Source organism: Phoenix dactylifera, chromosome 3 (genome assembly GCF_051530095.1).
Source record: "Phoenix dactylifera cultivar Ajwa chromosome 3, Ajwa_hap1_PhDact_Kaust_v1.1, whole genome shotgun sequence".
In the NCBI taxonomy this organism is placed as follows: domain Eukaryota; kingdom Viridiplantae; phylum Streptophyta; class Magnoliopsida; order Arecales; family Arecaceae; genus Phoenix; species Phoenix dactylifera.
Window position 1 is genome coordinate 1,397,422 of NC_143192.1, and position 21,193 is coordinate 1,418,614.

Below are 21,193 nucleotides of genomic sequence, written 5' to 3' on the forward strand. Positions count from 1 at the left end.
TCTTGCCAACTAAAATTTTCCATTGACAAAGTAAAACAGTTTGAAGCTTATAAAGTACTCCATCGCCAAATGAAGTTTAAAACCACAGCATCCTATTTCTGTTAAAGTGGAATCCATTGGTGCAAAGCAAACGCAACAAGCACGCATAAACATAAGGTAGCTCTTCCTGAATGAACATCAGTATATCTCATCATCAGGAATCTCCGGTGTCAAAAATTTTCTAGGATCTTTACTGATCTCCTCATAATTCAGTTTAGGCTTCACTTTCTCAGGCACGGGCATAAGCGGGATGATGGAATCCCTATCAATAACACCATCAATAATCCCATATTCAACAGCCTCAATGGGGGACATGTAACGGTCTCTATCGATATCTTTCTGAACCTGTTCAACTGTGCGACCAGTCATGGCAGAGATAATTCTAGTAACGTTGATCTTGTTATGCATGATCTCTCTAGCCTGAATCTCAACATCTATGGCTTGACCACTGGCACCTCCAAGAGGCTGATGGATCATTATCCGTGTGTTGGGCATGGCAAGTCGCTTACCCTTGGTACCACCACCAAGAATGATAGAAGATGTAGATGCTGCAATGCCAAGTGCAATAGTCGAAACATCTGCTCTCACAAGCTGAACTACATCATATATAGCCATTGTAGCACTGGGGTAGAACACAAGTTGCAAATGCTCAGGAAAAATTTGGCAAAAGATAATGTAAGTGAAATAAAAAAGACACAAATCAAATGAACCAGAATAATAGAATGCCTGAAAGAAGCATCAAATCATGTCATTCAACCTTTACATCAAATCATGCAACTTGAATTTATATTGGATTAGAAAGTCAAAACTGACTATCATGTAATTCCATCCCTTGAGTTTCTGATGGAGATGTGAGTCACTGTTGTGCACAGATAAAAACATCCGAGCTCAGCCATACCAATCTAAAATTACTATCTAAGCACTTGAGTCTATATACTACTGGATGGTGTATCTAAGGCATGCATAATTGCACATATAGATGGCTCAACTTTTCCTCACATTCTTTCATCATGCAATAATAGCAAAAAGGGGTTTGGGAATCTCTTTTGGTGTGTTTCCTGCAAGGAAAAGGAAGTGGTTGAATACCGTACGTGGAGTTTCCATGAGCACACTCATCTCTAATTCTGGCCCCTAGTTTTGGCACACATCCACCTCAATTTTCTAGTATTTAATATCCATTGGCTCATGTTATCAATGTTGAATACAATACGGTTTGTTTCAGTTCCATTCATATTCATCACTTCCCTTCCATCGCTTTTTCCCACATTATTCCAATTCAGTATTCACTTATGTCCTCTCTTAATATGTACGTTCTATTATAGATGGAATATTTGAGCATAATGATTTGGATCCAAGAATGTTAAAGCTATAATCATGAAAATTGTGGAAATCAAACACAACATGCATTTTAATTCATTCTTTAATTTAACATCATTCTAAAACGAACATAAGGTTGCTTTAACGCTCCTCTGTAACTCAAAAGAGGTAGGAATTAGAGGTGGAAAGGAAGGAAATTTTGATGAGCAAAAAGTGACATAGATGGGGTCATGATAGCAATTACTAATGGTTTTATAAAAATAGCATCTGAAGAAGAAAGAAGATTCACAAACTCTAGAGTATATTTCCTTCATGCCTTTGGGAGTGAGGATGAGAAAGAGGTACTGGCAAGTATTTGTTTGTTAGCATTGTCCCTACCAATGTATTAAGTCTCAATACTAGACCTTATACTGATGACTTATCTATATGAGTCAGTCCGATATAGCACACTCTTGTACCAACACATGGTACATTGTTGAATTACCAGGGTATAAGGTTTGGTACTTCAATATTTTTTTGATATAAATGGCTAAACAATTTTTTTTTTTAATTTCTTTGTCTTCTTTTGATATCTTACCATAATTTTTACATATTTCCATACCTTGGAAAACAATCTCTATTCAAAACTCTAAGTAAATGGCATAGTCAACATATTTAGATATTGAAATATGATTGTATCTTATGAGTTTGGATCTGTGTTCAATCTTTTCCCATATAAAAAAATAGACATGTATCAATACAAGTTATACACAATAAGAAAGCCCTAGTTGATTCCATATCCACATTTTTATGAGCATATTTCGCTCGTTGTTATGTCTATTGAAAATAAATAATAGTTATAGTACAACCACGAGACATGATAGTTTATAACTTTGCAATCTAGTGGCAATATAAATGTTAAAACCAATTATTCAGATTTTACTCGCAAAACTAATCACGTACGATTAAAACTAGTTATTTTTTACTTATCAATTATGAATAACCAAAAAATCTCTTAATAGTTAATAGTAAACAATGCAAAAGAAGAAAAAAAATCCTCGATCATTTTGTTGCTAATGTCTCCTAATAAAGAATATTAAGGAAAGTCAAAAGAACATACAAAAATTTAGGTGCACCAACCACAAGAATCTACAGGCCCAAATACTAAGGTAGGACAGTAATACATTAATCAGTATAAGTTAGCTGGCAGATTTGTTGCATAAGGCTTCTGTGACCACAGCTAGATTTGTAAATCTCTACCAAAAACTCAACAGACACATATGCAGCATGTTGATTTCAACCTTTCAATCATTGAAAAAAAGACAAAAAAAAAAAAAATTGTCACCACAGGCTGCAACCTCAATTTCTGCACAGAAATGGGTGGCCTTATTAACCAACAAGTGCCATATCTGATCCACTACCTTGATAGATTGGTGTGCTGGATAAATCACTAAACTGAGCAGCATCTAAAAATTACTAGTAGTAACTTAAAATAAAAATATATACTCCATCTAAATGAGGGTTGTGGTCTTATCTGTGTTTGTCACCCACCTTGCGTGCACATATATCTTAAATCTCAATTTCTAAGATCAATAATTTCATATTTCTGAGCAGTGATTGTTAAAATAGAAGCCGATTGCATGCCTATCATTTCAATAAGCCTATTTATGCAGTTACAGGAACAGTAAAAGAACTGAAATATCATGGGAATGGTGACATGAACAACTTACACTAAGGACCTTCAACCCAAATACAACATGTATAATAAAGCTAGTACAGAATGTTATGCTGCCAAACCTGGACTCCTTGATGGCAAAGTTGTCCTAGTCTTCCACACATCCCCCATGTCCTGGATACACAATATTAACACTTGATGCCGTATGGGTTTACTTGTGCAAGGAGAAAATCAGACCAGAACATCAACTTGTCTTACAAAGTTTGTTACTTGTGAGAGAATACATCAACCTGTCTTATGAAGTTTGTTACTTGCGAGACAATCACTAGGGCATTTTTTATGGACCCAAAACCTACACCTCAACCTACTGCTCACTGATTGTCATGTTAAAGACAGGACAGCTACAAGACAATATGTGAGAAAGTAATTATAATAAGTTTTTCAGCCTCAGGTTGACAAAATTATCAGCAAATAGAATATTAACATTTTTTTTCACAAAAAAATCCAACCAATCTATCTCATAGTTTCAATTTTGTTTGGAAAGGGGCCTTTCAGTTTGGGAAATTAGTGGACTGCCAACATGTAAAACCTTAACTAAAGAGCACTGATATAGCACACCATGATACACTGAAGTGGGCTCGAAGTTTCAACACACCTGCTCACATGTCTCTGTGGTAAAATGATTAGTGACTCTTTATCTTCTCCAAATGGTACCCATTGTTCCAAAAGGTTGCAATAGATCGGATCTGACAAGAACCACACTCAAACCCTAATGAAGTTCGTGTCCAAGTTCAGGTTTTCTTATCAGTTTCAATGGATTCAGGTTCATAATTAGATACTCAGGAACCTCTAAATTATATTTCAAAAATAGTAACTTTATTGTTTTTTTTTTCTCTCTAATATCTCTGTTTTCATCATAAAACAACCTTGTAATAGTGGGGAAAAAGTGATTCACTGACTTGATTTTTCATATTAGTAGAATCATGTTCATTCTCACAACTCAGTAATTTTCAATTGACAATTACCATGATTTTTTTAATGCGAACTCTTATTTTAAACATCATCGTTGCATGGACTGCCTTGGAGGCTGTATACTGCTTAGACTGTTCATCAGCTGCCATACTCAGGGACCAATCATCTGCCTAGCCCTATTTATGAACCAACTACTTAAGAGATGCCTAGGCATGCTTAGCATGGGGAAGTCGCTATGGACTCTATTTTCAGGCAATGTGCAGTTTAAGCATTGTTATGAAAGCAATTACAGCTCCCATATTCCCCATTTGTACCAAACACAAGGTTCCAAGTCCCTCTAATTCCAAATTACTTGTATATATGTAATTTTGTATCAATTTATCATCATTTTGTAAAGTTTCTAGTTGTATTCTCTCACTTAGATTATTAAGTATACCTCTTTCTACATGCAAAGTAATTAAGTATTTTGCTGGTTAAAATAGGTCTTCTAATAAATATAAAAAAGTCTGCTTAATTTATCTCCCTTCCATTTTGTTTCTTCTGACATATTTCTTTTTTCTACCTATCTTTGCATATTTACAAATTTTAATTTTTAAAAAAAAACCACCTACATATCTGCCTGAGTACTACGTAGTAACCTAAACCAACAAAATTATCAAGACAAATTTATGATCCAGTGTTTTTCTTCTTCTTCTTCTTCTTCTCCGGGTTCCAAGTCCCTCTAATTCCAAATTACTTGTGTATATGTAATTTGTATCAATTTATCATCATTTTGTAGAGTTTCTAGTTGTATTCTCTCACTTAGATTATTAAGTATACCTCTTTCTACATGCAAAGTAAATAAGTTATTTGCTGGTTAAAATAGGTCTTCTAATAAATATAAAAAAAGTCTGCTTAATTTATCTCCCTTCCATTTTGTTTCTTCTGACTTATTTCTTTTTTCTACCTATCTTTGCATATTTACAAATTTTAATTTTTTAGAAAAAACTACCTACGTATCTGCCTTAGTACTACGTAGTAACCTAAACCAACAAAATTATCAAGACCAAATTTATGATCCAGTGTTTTTCTTTTCCAATTTTAATGGTCAAGTTGGTTAGCAGATTATTGGCCCTATTACCACTGCTAGATGTTTTCATCTGTTTTTCACGCTTTTACTTGATATTTCCTGACCCCTCAGAGTATTTGTATTTTTAGCTGGCTAACCTAAATATGCATATATGCAGTCAAATTCATGTCCTACATTTAGTGCATAAAATCCAACACCATCAATTAGGGCCATAACACATACTACTGTCCATGTGATAGTCATTGACAAAAGAATTTTTAGACCTCCGTTCAAATCCATTCAGGTTATTTTTGGCCTGTCCCCATCTTTTCCCACCCTTCCATACAGATCAAAGCACTTCTCTAGCATGTGTGTCCAACAGTCTCTATCCTAGATGAACATTCCATCTGTATTCGTTTTCCATCATTTTTTATTTCATAGTCTAAATCCTAAGTTTCTACCTCATATTAACATTTTCTATTGCTGAACATCACAAGTTTTGTTTCAGTTTCATTCATGTTTTAATTCTTCCCTTCCATCACTTTCCTGGATAATTCTATTAACCAGTCTTTCATGTCTTCTTAGCATGTATAGTAGGCAAGAATGAAAGAATATTTGTATCCAAGAATGAAAAAGATGCAATCATGAAAATTATGGAAGCCAAACACCGCATGCATCTAGCTCGAGAAGGCAGAACTTAGGATGAAAAGGAGCGAAATGTACCAAGCAAAAGATGATGTGGATGGGTTCATGATAGCAACAAAAGGTGGTGGAACCAAAAAGGAATCTCAAAAGCATAGGGAAAAATAGCATCCAGAGAAGGAAGAGGTTTCACAGGCTCTAAAGTCTGCAACGTCCATGCCCTCAGGAGCAACGAAGAGAAAGAGACACGTTTATGGGAATCGCTTGCACATCAGTGTTATTCCCATCTTACATTTACTGGGGCTTATGTACAATAAACAGTGAGTTTCACTTCCTCCTTCAACAAGGTAACACAATCAATTAGTCAAACATCTGGCATTCCATTGTGCACAACAATGTACAGAGTAATAATGGAGCAATTTTACACAACCGAAAGCATTTTGTGTACCATTTTTTGCACAGTAAAACTTCAGCAGTAAATCAGCCAAACACTAGCTCAAATCACGAAACCAAGAAAATCCAAACAAAATCAAAAGGAAGGAAACGGAACCCTAATCCTAACCATAATTCGAGAGTTTGAAAGTACATCTCTCGTACCTGAGGGAGCCGCCAGGGGAATTGACGAAGAGCCTGATGTCCTTGGTGGGATCCTGGGCGTCAAGGAGAAGCAACTGGCTTATGATGGCGTCCGCCACGAAGTCATCGATGCCGCTCCCGAGGAACACGATCCGCTCCCTCAGCAGCAGGCCCATCACGTCGGCCTCTGCCCCCTTCATGGCCGTCGCCGGGGTCTGAGGAGCCGTGCAGTAGGGCGAGCTCGCATACAGAGAAGACCCGTCAGAAGAAGAATAGCCCTGGGTTTCTTCAAACCCTAATCCTAAACCAACGGTTCCGCCATGGGAGGAGGACTTTGTGGGAGGGGAGGAGGAAGAGATGAGGGCGCGGACGGCGGGAGGGGAGGATTTATAGAGAAGGTTGCGAAGTTTGAGGGGTTTTTTTGGAATGGATCGAGAGGGGAGGAAGGAGGAGGGTTTGAGGGGAGCGGAGACGGAGAGGGAGGTCATGGCGATTCACGAAAGGGAGCGAGCGGCTTCGGCGACGGTTGCCGAAGCGATAAAGAGGCAACCACAAGGGTGGGGAGTCTCAGAGTCTCATTGCGTCGCAATTTATTTATTTTTTTTTATGCCCCCCCCTGAATCTGAATAGAGGGGTAAAAGAAAGAAGAAAAAAAAGACCACCCCAATCCAAGATATAGGAATGACGATGAGAGATAGAGGGCCTTCAGGCCAAACATGTATTAAGAGAAGCCAATAAAATAGTTGACTAGGTGGCTGCCTACGCGGCCTACCACTCCGGATATATCCTTTGGTCCGAAGAGGGAGAGTTGCCATTGGCACTCCGCGGGCTGTTGTATTTTGACTTTACTGGATGTATTCGTACCCATACTATATAAAGCACCTGTTTTAAGCAAAAAAAAAAAAAAAAAGCTCAGAATATTAGATTTTTTTCTTTTTCTTTTTACCCCCGGTAAAGTAGAAGGTCAAGACGTCTAGTTTTCTTGATAAGATTTTCTTGTGTATACCGTGGTTGTTAATTTATATTGGTTGGTGGCTTTGATTAGGATTACAAGTGGATTGAATAGACCTACTTTTGATCTAGAATCGATTTGAAATTAATCTAATCTAACTCGAACAGAAAATTTTTGTGCAAGTGTAATGTTGGGCAAATTGCTCGAAGATAGCAATTCATGTGACCAACAAGCTACCCTAAGCAAGGGTAGAAAACTATGGAAAATGAAAACCATAATAAGACACTTCTTTCGTCTTCGGATGTGTATGTTCCATATTCATGCCTAATCATCTGTACAACAAACTTGATAAGAAAATGTTCGGTGTATCATCATGGGGCTCGAAAGTGAAAGAAAAGGCTGGAAAAGTTGTACTTATATTGGAACAATAAATTCTTGGTTTGGCCTAATGTTGTTTCTAATGGTATTTAAGTGAACCTAGCTCATAGCCTATCCAGACAAGAAGACAATGCAACATGAGTCCTTTGGAACTTACCACAAGTTAATCGCAGTGTTTGCAATTAAATTTGATTGGACTTGTGATAGAATTTGGACCCTTAGCCAAATAAGACTGCCAATTTTTAAATAGAAGGAGCATGTGAGAACCCATGCTGAGCGTTTATTCAATCTCATATCAATCATGTGTTGGAGAAATTTTAAGTAATTATACAAGACCAAAAAACCAAATAATACCTTCCAACTAGCCTTCTAAAGTAAAATCTTGCATTGTTACTTAATATACGATCAAGTTGCGGCAAGATATAGTCGAATATATCTAATGTTAATTTATATAATAATTACTTTGGCTAAATTATACTACTTTATAATGTTAGTTTTCATCTGTAGTGAATGAAGTGAATTTCAAGCACCATGCTCAAAGATCATGCAGAATATGTGAGCTTATACTCTCACTGTACACAAGTTTTAACTAATCTATCAAAGGGTACATGTCTGCCATACTTCTCCCACCAGCATCCAACAACATTCTTACTGTCAGTAGCTCCAAAATCAGGAAGTTCAGGGCTTCTGAAGAACCTCAATCACTGCTTCTTATCTACATGCTTCAAACAAGGCTGCAGAACAAGTCCAATAATGACCACTAAGAGGCTTATTATCATGATTTTGGGAGAAGAAAAGCTAGCTCAACAGATATCAACAGTGTAGGAGGAACAAGCATCAGTATGTCATCACCTGTCCCTAAAGGTATCTTAAAAGGTCGAGTTGCCATTAGATATTTTATCCTCAATCTAATGAAGGCAAGAAACTCCAAGAGCATTCTAAAGCAATAGAGTATATTTTCTACAGCAATGATCTCCTGAAAGCTCATCCAGTACGGCAAGAGGACACCAGAGGCAGAGAACAAAATCCCCATGACAGGAGTTCCATGAGGGGACCTCATGCTGAAGAGCTCTGGGAGCATGCCCCATTCCGTGATTCTTTTGGATTGTCAACCTCTCCTGCCAGAGTACTGGTTGAATCCCAATAGTCTAGGTTCCAAAGAAGTGTATTCAAGTACAAAGTCCAATCAACTTGGTGGAGATCAACAGCTAACCATCTTTCAGGCCTCAGCTTAGGAATAAGCCATAGCCCGATAATGATGAAAGGAAGGACTGAGAAGACACCAAGAGAGATTGCAACATGTCTGACTATGGTCAATCCTCCATAATTCATGTAAGTCAGTGCTGCTGTCAGACTTGACACTGCTAAAGTTCTTGGGAGTCCTCCTAATGCCGGGACGACAGCCCTTAGATGATCCAAGAGTAGAATCGGATATATAGAGCATTGTTGCTCAGCATATGCGTTTAGGGTATATAAGTGAGAGAGGGATGATGTTTCTGTCCAAAAGGCTTGCATGATAGTGTGAAGATAGAAAAATTGGATTTCTGTAAATATTATGTATTTGGTAAGTAATGCAAAGTAAAGTTCAGTAATGATATTCACAGTACCAAAGGTATATTAGATCCAATCCATTTAGACCTCTAGGTTCCTCTTTAGTTACATCAATAAGTAGACATTATTATTTTCTGACATTTATGGATGATTATTTTAAAAAGTTCTAGGTATATTTTCTGGAACACAACGATGAAGTGTTTGTCAAGTCCAGATAATAGAAAGCCTTAGTTGAGAATCAGACCGGAAAGGAGATTAAAACATCGATAATGGCTTGGAATACTATTTGGGTGAATTTGATGAGTTATGCAAGAAGCATAGTGAGATACAATACTGTACGAGGAACACCAAAGCAGAATGGAATGAGGAACACCAAAGCAGAATGGAATTGTAGAACGGATGAATAGGATGATCATAGAGAGAACTTGTTGTATGCTCTTAAGTATCGGACTTGGTAAAACTTTCTGGGCTGAAGTAGTTAATACGGTATGTTACTTGATAAATCGGTCTACATCAACTGTAATTGAGTGCAAGATTCTACGTGAGGTATGGTCTGATCATTTGGTTAATTATTATAGTTTGAAAATATTTGGTTGCCCTACATATGTTCATGTAAATGATAGTAAACTTGAACCGAGGGCAAAAAGATGCATATTCCTAGGTTATGCATATGAGGTGAAGGGATATAGATTGCGTTGTATAGATGTTTCTAGATTACCTAAAATTATTAGTAGCGGAGATGTTACTTTTGATGTGTTTGCTACGCTAAACTAGAAGGAATTTGATGACAGTCCAGGTATAGACCGTGATGTCAATAGATAGTCTAAGCATTGACTGTGATGTCTGTAAATAGGTGAAGCTTAATATTAAAGCTTTAAGTAGATACAAAACTCTCCAGTTCAGCCCGATGAGATAGATATGCAAGATTCTATATAGGATAGTATGTCACAACAATAGCAACAATGCAGAATTGCTATTGATACGGAGAGGAAGTAGATTAAACCACCTTCACGATATGTAGACATGGTTGCTTATGCTCTTACACTAGTTGAGAGTGCTGAGAACGAGTGACCTTCTTCATAATCGGAATGCAAAGAATTCAACTGATATATTGACTAAGACACTTTCAGTTGATAAGTTCAAGCATTGCTTGGACTTGATTAGAGTTTATAGAGGTTGATGCCCTTCGGTGCAAGTATGGAAGAGATGATGAGAAAGATTTCAATATATTTGACTTAATAAACTTTAATCCAATGTGCAGATTTGTTGAGTATGTCTTGAGTTTACAAGTTCTAGAAGGTCGAGTTTACGTCAATTCTAGACAGTCAACTTAGGATACTAGTTCAAGTCCGTATCAACTTAGGACACCCATTATATATTGGCCTAACCTGACAATTGTAGGAATACCGGTTCGAATCTAAATTGATTTACTGTATTATATATCTCTTACAACCCCATGGAAAGAGGGCAATTGAGTGTTCTAGAGATCAGATGTATTACGGGCTAGAGTTTATTAGGTAATTTTGTACTTTGTAGTCTCCATTTTTTTATAGTGAAGTTTTTGTAATATCTCTACCTGTGGACATAGGTCAATAGATAGAACCACATAAATATTGTGTGCTCTTATGCTTCTCTTGTTCTTTTTCCTTTTTCTCTTTTTTCTTCTTGTTTCTTTATTCTTCCTACCTATCACAACATATGTACAATGTGTCCTATTAATCAAACAAGGGGGAGTAGAGGTAGCATATATTAGTTGCCTGCAGATGACATAAGAACAGGTAGAGAACAAGGAGAGAACATATGATCTTGATGTCACTTGCTTAGAATTGCAAACGATGATTGCCACAAATTACAAGCAAACAAACCATAAATAACATTTGATTTCGTTAAACAAGCATTTAGTGAAATATGTCCATCATGACAAGATTATGATGGCTAAACCTGAATCAAGTTCTCCATGATGAAGGAAAAAATTGATGGTAAATTTGGTAAATAGATAATGAACCGAATTTCAAGTAGAGTCCATAGAAGTCCAAAAACAAATAGTGCCAATACTCTCACCAAACAAAAGATTGAGCTATTCCGTCAGAAAGCAGCATTCTTATTCTTGTTGACTCAACCCAAATATAAAGGAGAGCCTTCGGCAAAGTTTTAATTAGATTATCTATCTCCATAGCCAAATTACTGATTGAATCCAAATGGTTGAGAACCCAAAAGGTTGTATTCAAGTAGAATCTCCGATCACGTGGATCAGCCATTGGCCATTCTTTAGACCTCTATTTCGAAAAGATGAGGCCCCCAGATAGGCAACAACCTATTCAATGATTGTCAATCCTCTTTAGCTCATATAACTTAGTGCTATTGTGAGGACTTGTATAGGCGTATGTTTAGTCCCACATCAATTATATGCTGGGTTGATCATGGGTATGTATACAAGACTAAGGAATCCAAAAACTATCTTCTGATTAATCTTTTTAAATGAGGTCATGTGCCATTACAAATAGCAACAGAGGAAACCTAGCCTATGGTCCATAAGGACTACATAACTTTGTAGCACAGGCGCATAATAGATTGACCATAGGCCTATCATGATATTTGTGACTAGATTGATTGTATTTAAATCCTTAGCCTTGCGAGGACACTATGGCATAAAAATGTAGGGAGTAAATGCAGAAAGAGTGTGAGACTTATGAAAATTTGTATTTAGTCCAATTTTGGTTATGCACTGGGTAGATCTTTGATATATATACTATAATTACCTTCAAAGCTAAGACTGCTAACATTCTTAGAAACTACAAGGCTTAAACACAAGTGAGATTGGGAGGAAGTATATTTAGTCATATGTCGGTTATGTACGGGATAAATTTTAGATACACGTATAAAGCCAAGAAACTCAAATAAAACCTCCACAGCTAGCGAAAACTTGGGTAGATCTTGGAAAATATAGAAGGTACTGCAAATATTCTGGCATCCACCCATTGGTCTTCCAAGTAAATTGGATAGGCTGAAAGATTGTCAGCACTGTGCTTTGGAAGGAGGCCTCTGAATCAAAGGCTTATTTCAAATTTGTCCCATCCGAATGCTCTGTACAAGGTGAAAAATACAAAGCCCAAAAAACCAGAGGACAGCATTACTTCCAGGTGGGGAAATGACATATTTTTTAGCCCACAGAACATATCACATAACTTTTTTTTTAGAAGCAATGGAGGAAGTTAGTCACTTCTACAGAGAGTAATTACAAAATAAAAGGAGGAAGAAGAGGAGATTCAGAGTTTTGGAGCTACATCAATCCTCAATTTGAGTCCAGCAACAGGAGTAAAGAACTCATAAGAATTTGGTGACTATATAGCATTTTGTCAGAGCAACATATCACATAACATGAGAAGATCTCACAAAAAATCTTTCAGCATGAGCTTGTCTTCTGATTAGGCTAGCCTACTCTGTCTAATACTCTTGCAAATGAAGAAAAATATTTCATTGCACATGACAACACCCCCTCAATCATTTCAGTCTCGCCTATTTTCTATCAGTTTACATCCTATAGCTTTATAACTGTACAAAGAAGTCTTAACTTCTTTTTTACACTTCTATGCATCATATTCTGATTCTAAACAAGTTTCAGACCTCATCAACAGGTGAAAAATTGTAAGCAGCTTCTCCATTAGGTTCCTTTGTTCTATATTTTCACCTGAATGAGCCTTATTACAATCTACTTGAGACTGAATTCTCCTTTGTTTCAAAAGATATCAAGTTGCTATCATATACAAAATGTTTCTCCGCGTAATATACTCTAGTTAATCTATTATCATTGCTTGATCTCACAAACCATAAAGATTTTTCGGCATTTTGCTTCAAAACCTTCTGAGTCAGCAAATTCGAAAAAGTCTGCTGCTCTTAGAGAAGGCAAGCAGCAGATGCCTCAGGGACAAGTTGAAAAATTTGCTGCCTGCAGCTGCAATATTCACAAAACTATTAGACCAGAAGTAGAGCAAAAGTAGAGCAGGTTTGCTAGGTTGTGAAGCACATGTCATAACCTGTCATCTCTTTGTCACTTATAAGCATTCTTTGATTTTACTTATACTAGCATGTGAAGATCAAGATATAACATCCATAATAGCCAACAGCTGACCGATGTCTATTTCACAATTTCGAACATGTTGAAGTCAAATTCTCTTCATGCAATCAAGCAACTCCATTAGCCCATAAGATAGGTATAGAATCTACAACTAGCATATGAAAAAACTACAACAAGGACTGTTCCTGAAAGGTTTTTTGGATCACATTTGATGATATCACCATGCAAGATGATCTTAACATGCTAATAATCTTGCGATGCTTCCATAAATTACAGGACCACAAAGCAAACCAGTAATAGCATCTGATTACATAGCGACAGCATATCAAACAAGATGCCTGATGTTGCAGTTTGCAAGCCTAATCCTGAACCTTCCTCTCCACGATGAAGATAGAAAGTTATAATGGAAGCTTTCATACATAAACTGCGAAGTGTAATTCAAGCAACATGGCATCAAAGGACATGCAAAATATGTGCCTACAATATTACTAGACCTGAGAAATAACTAATCTATTGGAGATTCGGCAGCATTCGCATTTTGGGTAGCTCCAAAATCAGGAATATCAGTTATTTTGGAGAACCTCAGCCACTGCTTCTTCTCCAAACGTTTCAGACAAGGCTGCAAAACATGACCAATAATCATCGCTGCGAGGCTTACGAACATGATTTTGTGAGAAGCAAAAGCTAGCTCGACAAATATGAGCAGCGTAGGAGGAATAATCATCAATATGCTACCGACTGTCCCTAGAGGTATCCTATAAGGTCGAGGCGCCATCGGATGCTTTATCCTTAATCTCATGAAGGCCAGAAATTCCAAGAGCATTCCAAAACAGTAAAGAATATTTTCAGCAGCAATAATCTCTTGAAAGCTCAGCCAGGAAAGCAGAATTACCCCAGAGGCAGAGAATAAGATCCCTATGAGAGGAGTTCCATACCGGGACCTCATGCTAAAGAACTTTGGGAGCATTCCCAACTCCGCCATCCCGAGAAGCTGATAAGAATAGCTGCTCATTTTAGCAATAAACATCCCCATATTGGATGATGCTGCAGCTGCCTGCATCCACCATGTCAACCAGACTCCGCCAATAATCTTCGCAATATCAGAAAAATAACCATCTGTCCACAGCTTCCTATCAAGTGGGATAGCTCCGGTGCCTATCAGGAGGGGATACAGGTATGAAAAGATAATCAGAATTGCTGCATAGAAGAGAGCCTTTGGCAATGATTTGCTTGGGTTATCAACCTCTCCTGCCATAGTACTTATTGAATCCCAGTAGTTGAGATTCCAAAAGAGTGTGTTCAAGTACAAATTCCAATCGACATTGTGGAGATCAACCACCAACCATCTTTTAGGCCTCAGTCTCGGCAGGGCCACGAGCCCCATAACGATGAAAGGAAGGATTGAGAAGACACCAAGGAAGACAGCAAACAATCCCACGATGCTCAGACCTCTATAATTCATGTAAGTCAGAGCTCCTGTCAAGCCTAATGTCGCAAATGTTCTCGGGAGACCTCCTCCTAATGCCGGGATAGCAGACTTCAGATAGTCTAAGAATAGAACTGGATATAGAGCAGTGTCTGTGACACCACTAAGCCATTTCATCCAGCCTAGTTGAAAACCCCAGTATGGGCCTAAAGCGGAGGAGACCCACACCACATAGCCTCCGTTCTCCGGGAACATCGTGCCCATCTCGGCGGTGATCAGTGCTTCAGGAATGCTCCATATGAATGGGAAAACCAGAAAGCCAATGATGGTTAGGAGGGGACCTGCAGCCCGAACAATGTCTTCTGCACCAAATGCACCACCGGAGACCTCATGGTAGATTAAGAACACTAGAGGTAGAACCGAGACCTTCTGGAGATTATGTACGTTTCCGGCTGCTTCAACAAGGCTGTGGTTATCAAGGTGGCCATATTCACCCATTGGAGTAGAAGATGCTTGACCATTTACTTTGTCGCTCAGTTTCTGCATGCAAAGCAACAAATTGATGTCATTGGAAATAGTGAACATTAATTTTCAAAAATACTACTTCTTACCATATTAGAAGATGAAATGCGGCTGTATCTTCCATCGAGTACTGGCTAGAAAAGAAGAAAAAGAAGAGCATTGGATGTGAGATGTCCTGGTGCAACAGTACGTAAGAAAAAAGAAAAAATCCAGTCAGGGAACGGGTATGTAAAGACTTATCAAAGCATTTGTTTTCGCATTATAAGAATATCTAATTGCTCATTTGAGGAGAGAGAGATAGCTAGGTTTCTTAAGGAGGATGCTGCCGTTCCTTTAATTATCAATAATTCATGAAACAGGATCAAGGAGAATTTCTTCCTAGTTTAAAGAGTATCAGACCAGAGGCAAACCAGATAAATGGCACAATATGAAACATTAAAGAAAACAAATTTGACTTCCACCTATGAAGTTCTTTGCAAAGCATCAAACTATAGGAGGAGCAGAACAAGAATAAAAGACCAGTGCAAAGAAAGGTCAGTGGAATATATTTGCTGACCAATTATAGAATATGATCGCTCTTTAAAATTTTCAGGTACTTGGGTGGAAAGGAAGGCCTGGCTTCAAAAGGTATTTGAGAATCTAGCTATTGAAGGAGAAAGCGAGCAAGACACAGGAGAAAATAGACCCATAGGTCCCATCTAGAGCTCTTCCCAACCACCACCAACAACGTCTCCTTCAATTCTCACGAACAACATACCCTTTCGGCTGGCACCGTGGCCGGAGGTGACAAGGAAATCTCATTGCACAACGTAAATCATGCGCTGACGTCAGGTTCAACTCGGCCGGGTTGGCAAGGTCCAACTACAGGTGGCAATCTGGTCAAGTCGGGTTGGATTGGATACGACCGGGTCAAAAATTCATCAACTCGAATTTGATCTGTTTATTAATTAAATAGGTTGAAATTTCAAATCTGAATACGATCTGTTTAGTAAACAGATAATCCAACCCGATCCACATAATTCTTTTATTAAATAGGTTAAATGAGTTAAATAGTTTTTAACGGGTTATATGAGTTTTTGATGGGTTAAATGGATTTAAATTGGTTAGACGGATTGGGTTAAGTATGACAAAAATAGGTTAAGCAAGTTTCAAATAGGTTGAACCGGTTTTAAATAAGTTAAACGAGTTGGGTTAACCTGACATAATTATTAAACATGTCAAAATGAGTTAAATGGATCAACGATTAAAACCTGAACCCAACCCATTTAGTAAATAGGTTTAGACGGATTGACCCATTTACGACCCAAATCTGTTTATATATGTCAAACCCAAATCTGATTAAAGCGGATCGTTCGTAGGTCAGATCATAACTTACCACGCTTGGTCTTAACTCAATATCTACTTCCCTCAATCCAATATGGCCTTGCCATGGGCCTTCTCCGACCTAACCCAATCGTACCCTATTTTATGCTAAAATTCAAATTTGATCAAATTGGATTGGGTTAGATTGATCAAATTATGTCGGATGGAATGATTACCCTTTTGACAATTCTAACGACCGGTGCTAACTACCCTCCATTGCTCACATTTATCTTAATAAGGAATGATTACCCTATATATTTTTGGCATCCAAAGTGTCTCTAAGGTCAAGCAATTATCCTAGCTAGATTGCTTATTTTGTAAGTTATTCGGCTAGTGGTCAAAATAGATGGACACCCAATTGTCCTTATCAATGTAATGGGTCCTAAAGCCTACAAATACCCTCCTATATACTGAATTTTTCAGGTTAATGAAAACTTTTTTTCTATTGAGTACATGTTAATTCATGGTTGCTCTTAAATTTTCTTTAATCAGTAGATTTTGCATGACTCTAATGGATTCCAGAGCAAACCCTAATGGATTTTGAGAAGCAGTAGTGTCATGTTGGTAGATTCTAGCAGGTTGCTGTTTTCTTCAAGGGAGCCTTGATGGATTTCGGACAATGCAAGGGCCTTTAGTAGTAGGATAAGCTACTAGTTATGGGGAAGAAAAGATTTTTCTCAATCTGCTCAACTTGGACTTTTTTAGAAACATAAAAAAAATTCAAAATTAAAGTACTAAATCCCTTTTTTCATTAATTCTATAATATCTTTATTTATACTAGTTAGGTCTATCCTACCATAATCCGACTCGAATTTTTCTTCTAGTTAAAAGAGACTACAAGTTTCCCAAAATAGCCACCGCTAGTTGATATATTCACGAACAATTTAAAATCCTCTTAAAGCTAAATCTTATTGCTTGCATCAATTTTAACTTCAACTGCTTCACCTAATTTTTTTTATATTAAGACATATGCTCAGTCAAAGTCTTTTCCAGAAAGAAGGTTTTTTTTACTTCAATAGCCTAATTCGAAGCCCAAACATCATCATATGTCTTCGACTAGTGCATGCATCGAACCTCTTGAAGGTGATGCACCATTGCAATACCTGTCAAAGAGCTTAATTTTTTGATGCCTGAAAGATTGTTAATGGATTTTGAATGAGAAAGTTATGGTCTCCAGACATTAATATTCACAATCAAATCTTAGATGTGGTGGATTTTGCTATCAAACCAAGTCCAGACATATCCAAGGTGGTCCACAATGGTTTGGGCAATCCTCTTGTATCAAATTATCCTTAATTAGCCTTTAGTTTGCTTAGTTCTCTTTCTATCTTTGCATTTTAAACCTTTAATTAATTTCTACATAAAGTAGTTTTAATCTTCCATTATGTTACTGTAAAGCTCGTGCCAGGCCTCTTAGCTTGTATCAATTAGTTACCTCACAACATCTTTTTTTTTTTACCGCTATTGAAGTTTTAACCTGAAACCTCTCACTTGGAGAGAAAGGCACCAATCAAGTTTCGTTGTTGCTACGTGAAAAAGATTATGTATAGCTCTATTTCTCAAAAAATAATATATATATTTCTAATATTTTGGTTTGATAAAAAGTTTTTTTTCTTATATCATTGGTATATTCTATATATGTATGTTTTTAATTCTAAAGATTGTAATTTTCTTATTTCAATTAGAGTAAAAATTGAATAACTTCACATAGATGTATATAATATTGAAATAATTATTGGAGAAAATGTGGTAATAGGGGATAATAAAGCTCTGTAGTTCTTGTTAGTGATGTAGCTGGCTGTGCTCATGTGAGAGCAGTTTGAGCAGCCGACCCACCAAAAAAAAAAAAAAAACTCCGCAATCTCTTTGGAAGTAGAAAATAAAGAGATTGAAGAAGAAAGAAAATAGGAGAATAAGAACAAAAAAGAGAGAAATGAGAGAAGAAAAGGATACACATGAAATCCATCATAAGAAAATTTAGTGACTAGGTGTTCAATATCAAAAATCATCTTACAATCTTATGCAAGCCATATAAATAGTCTCTCAATAATCCTAATTTTGAATAATTTCTATTTTAAACTCTATATGTAATAGAAGAACACCTAATTTAACTAAAATCAACATTTTGAAACCTAGCCCAGATATTGAAACATTTGGTATCTGAGTCATGGTTCAACGAGATGACCCTAAGTCAACCATGGGTCAACCCATTAACCCATGGTAGCATAAATAAATTAATTATTTCAAGACTTAAAATAGTAAAAACTAAAAAAAATAGAAAATATGATAAAAGAAGAAAGCAGAATATTAATTTCATTATGCATATAACATCCATATTATAAAAATAAGAGATTTTCAATTCTCAGAACTTATTCTACAATAAATTAATTAAAAAATACTTGGGCTCGTAATAAATAAACATTACAAATCAAATAAAAGATAAAACATAGCTTACAAATGAAGAACTAGAAATTTAAGTAAAATCCACAACATGAACCAAATAATTTTTTTTTTCAAAAAAAAAAAGACATCGGATAATAGTAGGTCAGCAAGTCAATTGCACATCGTTAGGTTCTTAAAAAAATCCAGATTTGTAGTCTGGGTGACGAGTTGAGCAGGCCAACTTATCCGAGTCTCAAAACAGTGGCTAAAATTTTAAAATTCCAAAATAATATGTCTGCAACTGAAGTCTCTAACAACTTTTTAAACCAGAAGGTGTTAGAATTTATTTAAAGCCACGAAATATCAACCTTAGATGTCAGACTTCCCTAGATTGAGTCTAAGATCACTGGAATTCATTCCAGAAGATCATATTCCTTAAAAAAATATTATTTTTTATAAAGTTTTGTAGGCTTGGATCGCCAAATCTGGTAAATCGGATTTACTGAGCCGATCTAGAGTAAATACAGATGAGTCCAAGTTTTTGATAAAATAAAGCAAGATGGTCCAAAATATTCACGTTCTCCCTCGTGCATGTCATGTCAGTATTTGCCCCCCAAGGACACATGCTATTGACGCCTTGTGCACTTCGTAGACTCGCACCCTTTCAACGTTACAGTTATTTCATTTCACGACTTCGTTACAAAAAGCCATGAGAAGACGTATTTTTACTTTCAAAACTTATCATTCTACCAAAAAGGTTAAACAAGAAAAAGTAAGTAATCATTCGAGCCAAAAAAAAAAAAGAGTATAACAAAATAATTCAGAAGTTCACAAAATTATGAAGCTATCGAGCTGTGGAGTCATATATATAACCTTAAGGCCTAATCTTCTTCTTTTTTTTCCCCATTATAATAGTAGAGAAATCTGTTCGCCTACCTGCATCACGTCTTCTTCCACCTGCGGACTGCTCACGCCGGCTTCGTTGCCATCGGATGGCGCTGCGATGGTCATCATCACTTCCATGGCGCTCGCAGGTGCTCTGCCATCGGGCTGGGACTTGACTTGATCGGCCATTGCTCGGGAGCCGGGTTGGGATGCGTTCCGTCGAGGTGGCGGCGGTGGCAGCTTCACTCTCAGTCGAGCGAGCGGCTCTGAGATGGTTAGAAACGCCTTGAAGTAGTGGTTTACCTAGATCACAACCAATTCAATGGCGATAGGTGGAAAGGTACAAAGTGGTTGTTGGTGACGCAGAAGCCAATAAATCCTTGGTAGCAGGAGAGGGGTGTGATGTTTGCTGTCTGGGAGTTTCTCTGTACTTCATGCAGTAAAGATGTTAAATTTTCTGAGGGAATAACTAACTTTCATTTCAGCTATTTACTCGAAGGAAAATAGAATATGCTCTAATCCTCGACAATCTAATTCCGACCATCATCCAGTATCCAAATCATATTCTAATTCTGATTTCGTTCGAGTTACGAATGAAAAAGAATATGGTTATTCTGATTTTTATTTTGATTTCGATCTCGTCGCAAACCGAATATAACGGGCAGCTGCTGGGATTTCTTTTTTCTAATAATTTTAAATATTTTTGATTATTAAACATTAAAAAGAAAGCCTAAAGTGATATAATTAATATTAATTATTACAAGGTATTGAACAATATTTCTAAAATTTTTACACTCTACGATTAATTTTAGTATCAACCATCCACCAAGGTTGCAGGGCTATAAGGTTTTTTTTTTTTAGCAGGTTCATCATACAATACGTGTACGAATATATCCAATAAAATCAGAAAATAAAAATTCACAGAGTACCCGAGACAACTCAACTTCTTCTCCCACAAGGTGTCTCTTGAATGGTTAGCCACATAAGTGGCCACCCAATCCACAACTCTGTTAGCCTCTCTAAAAACATATTTTTTTCTGAAAATTAAGCCCTATCATCCCTCGTCATCATCCAATTGTTCCAAAGTAAAGGATGGTTTGGGCTCACATTTCTCAGATCCTTCTTGATTCAATTGATCACCGTAACCGAGTCACTCTTCAAAATGACTGAACTAGTCTATAGCACTCGTCGAGAGGGGCTATAAGGTTTTAAAAATCATGGAAATATCATGCACCAAAGCATCATCACATTTCTGTGATTCCTTTCAGTCCAGAAACAGTTTGGCTTTAGCGTTCAAAAGGTAATACTGGCGTGACATAGGTGCTCGGATATATAGAAGAAAGATCCTACACGGTTAAGAGGTAGGTTTTCTTTTTACCTCTCGTTCAACCTCTTCTGATGGGTACCATAAG

The 21,193-nt window shown here is 37.0% G+C and overlaps 2 protein-coding genes across 4 annotated transcripts; both read right to left on the reverse strand.

Moving 5' to 3' along the window:
• CLPP4 (CLP protease P4) lies at positions 1-6,884 on the reverse strand. The gene is made up of 2 exons (XM_008801783.6): positions 6,270-6,884; positions 1-661 (listed from the first exon to the last, which is right to left on the reverse strand). The coding sequence occupies exons 1-2, from the start codon at positions 6,734-6,736 to the stop codon at positions 178-180; spliced, it is 951 nt and encodes a 316-aa protein (XP_008800005.4). The 5' UTR covers positions 6,737-6,884; the 3' UTR covers positions 1-177.
• Positions 6,885-13,302: 6,418 nt separating this feature from the next.
• LOC103714548 (polyamine transporter PUT1-like) lies at positions 13,303-20,155 on the reverse strand. 3 transcript variants are annotated; one of them, XM_017844602.5, is made up of 3 exons: positions 19,833-20,125; positions 15,242-15,286; positions 13,303-15,170 (listed from the first exon to the last, which is right to left on the reverse strand). In XM_017844602.5, exons 1-3 carry the CDS (start codon positions 19,968-19,970, stop codon positions 13,710-13,712), a joined length of 1,644 nt encoding a protein of 547 aa, XP_017700091.4. In that variant the 5' UTR covers positions 19,971-20,125; the 3' UTR covers positions 13,303-13,709. The 3 variants fall into 3 exon arrangements, with proteins under 3 accessions (XP_017700091.4, XP_038979732.2, XP_008800055.5); XM_039123804.3 differs by having other exon boundaries at positions 15,242-15,327; positions 19,833-20,074; XM_008801833.6 differs by lacking the exon at positions 15,242-15,286 and having other exon boundaries at positions 19,833-20,155.
• Between the last annotated feature and the right edge of the window lie 1,038 nt (positions 20,156-21,193).

What these genes read in the sequence shown, in the direction of transcription:
- CLPP4 (XM_008801783.6), bottom strand. Translation starts at nt 6,736, where the DNA reads ATGACCTCCCTCTCCGTCTCCGCTCCCCTCAAACCCTCCTCCTTCCTC. An exon ending in TCCCCTGGCGGCTCCCTCAG is followed by an intron (nt 662 to 6,269) that starts GTACGAGAGATG and finishes GTTCTACCCCAG; the next exon opens with TGCTACAATGGCTATATATG.
- LOC103714548 (XM_017844602.5), bottom strand. Translation starts at nt 19,970, where the DNA reads ATGGCCGATCAAGTCAAGTCCCAGCCCGATGGCAGAGCACCTGCGAGC. An exon ending in TGGAAGAAGACGTGATGCAG is followed by an intron (nt 15,287 to 19,832) that starts GTAGGCGAACAG and finishes CTTCTTTTCTAG; the next exon opens with CCAGTACTCGATGGAAGATA. An exon ending in GCATTTCATCTTCTAATATG is followed by an intron (nt 15,171 to 15,241) that starts GTAAGAAGTAGT and finishes CTTTGCATGCAG; the next exon opens with AAACTGAGCGACAAAGTAAA.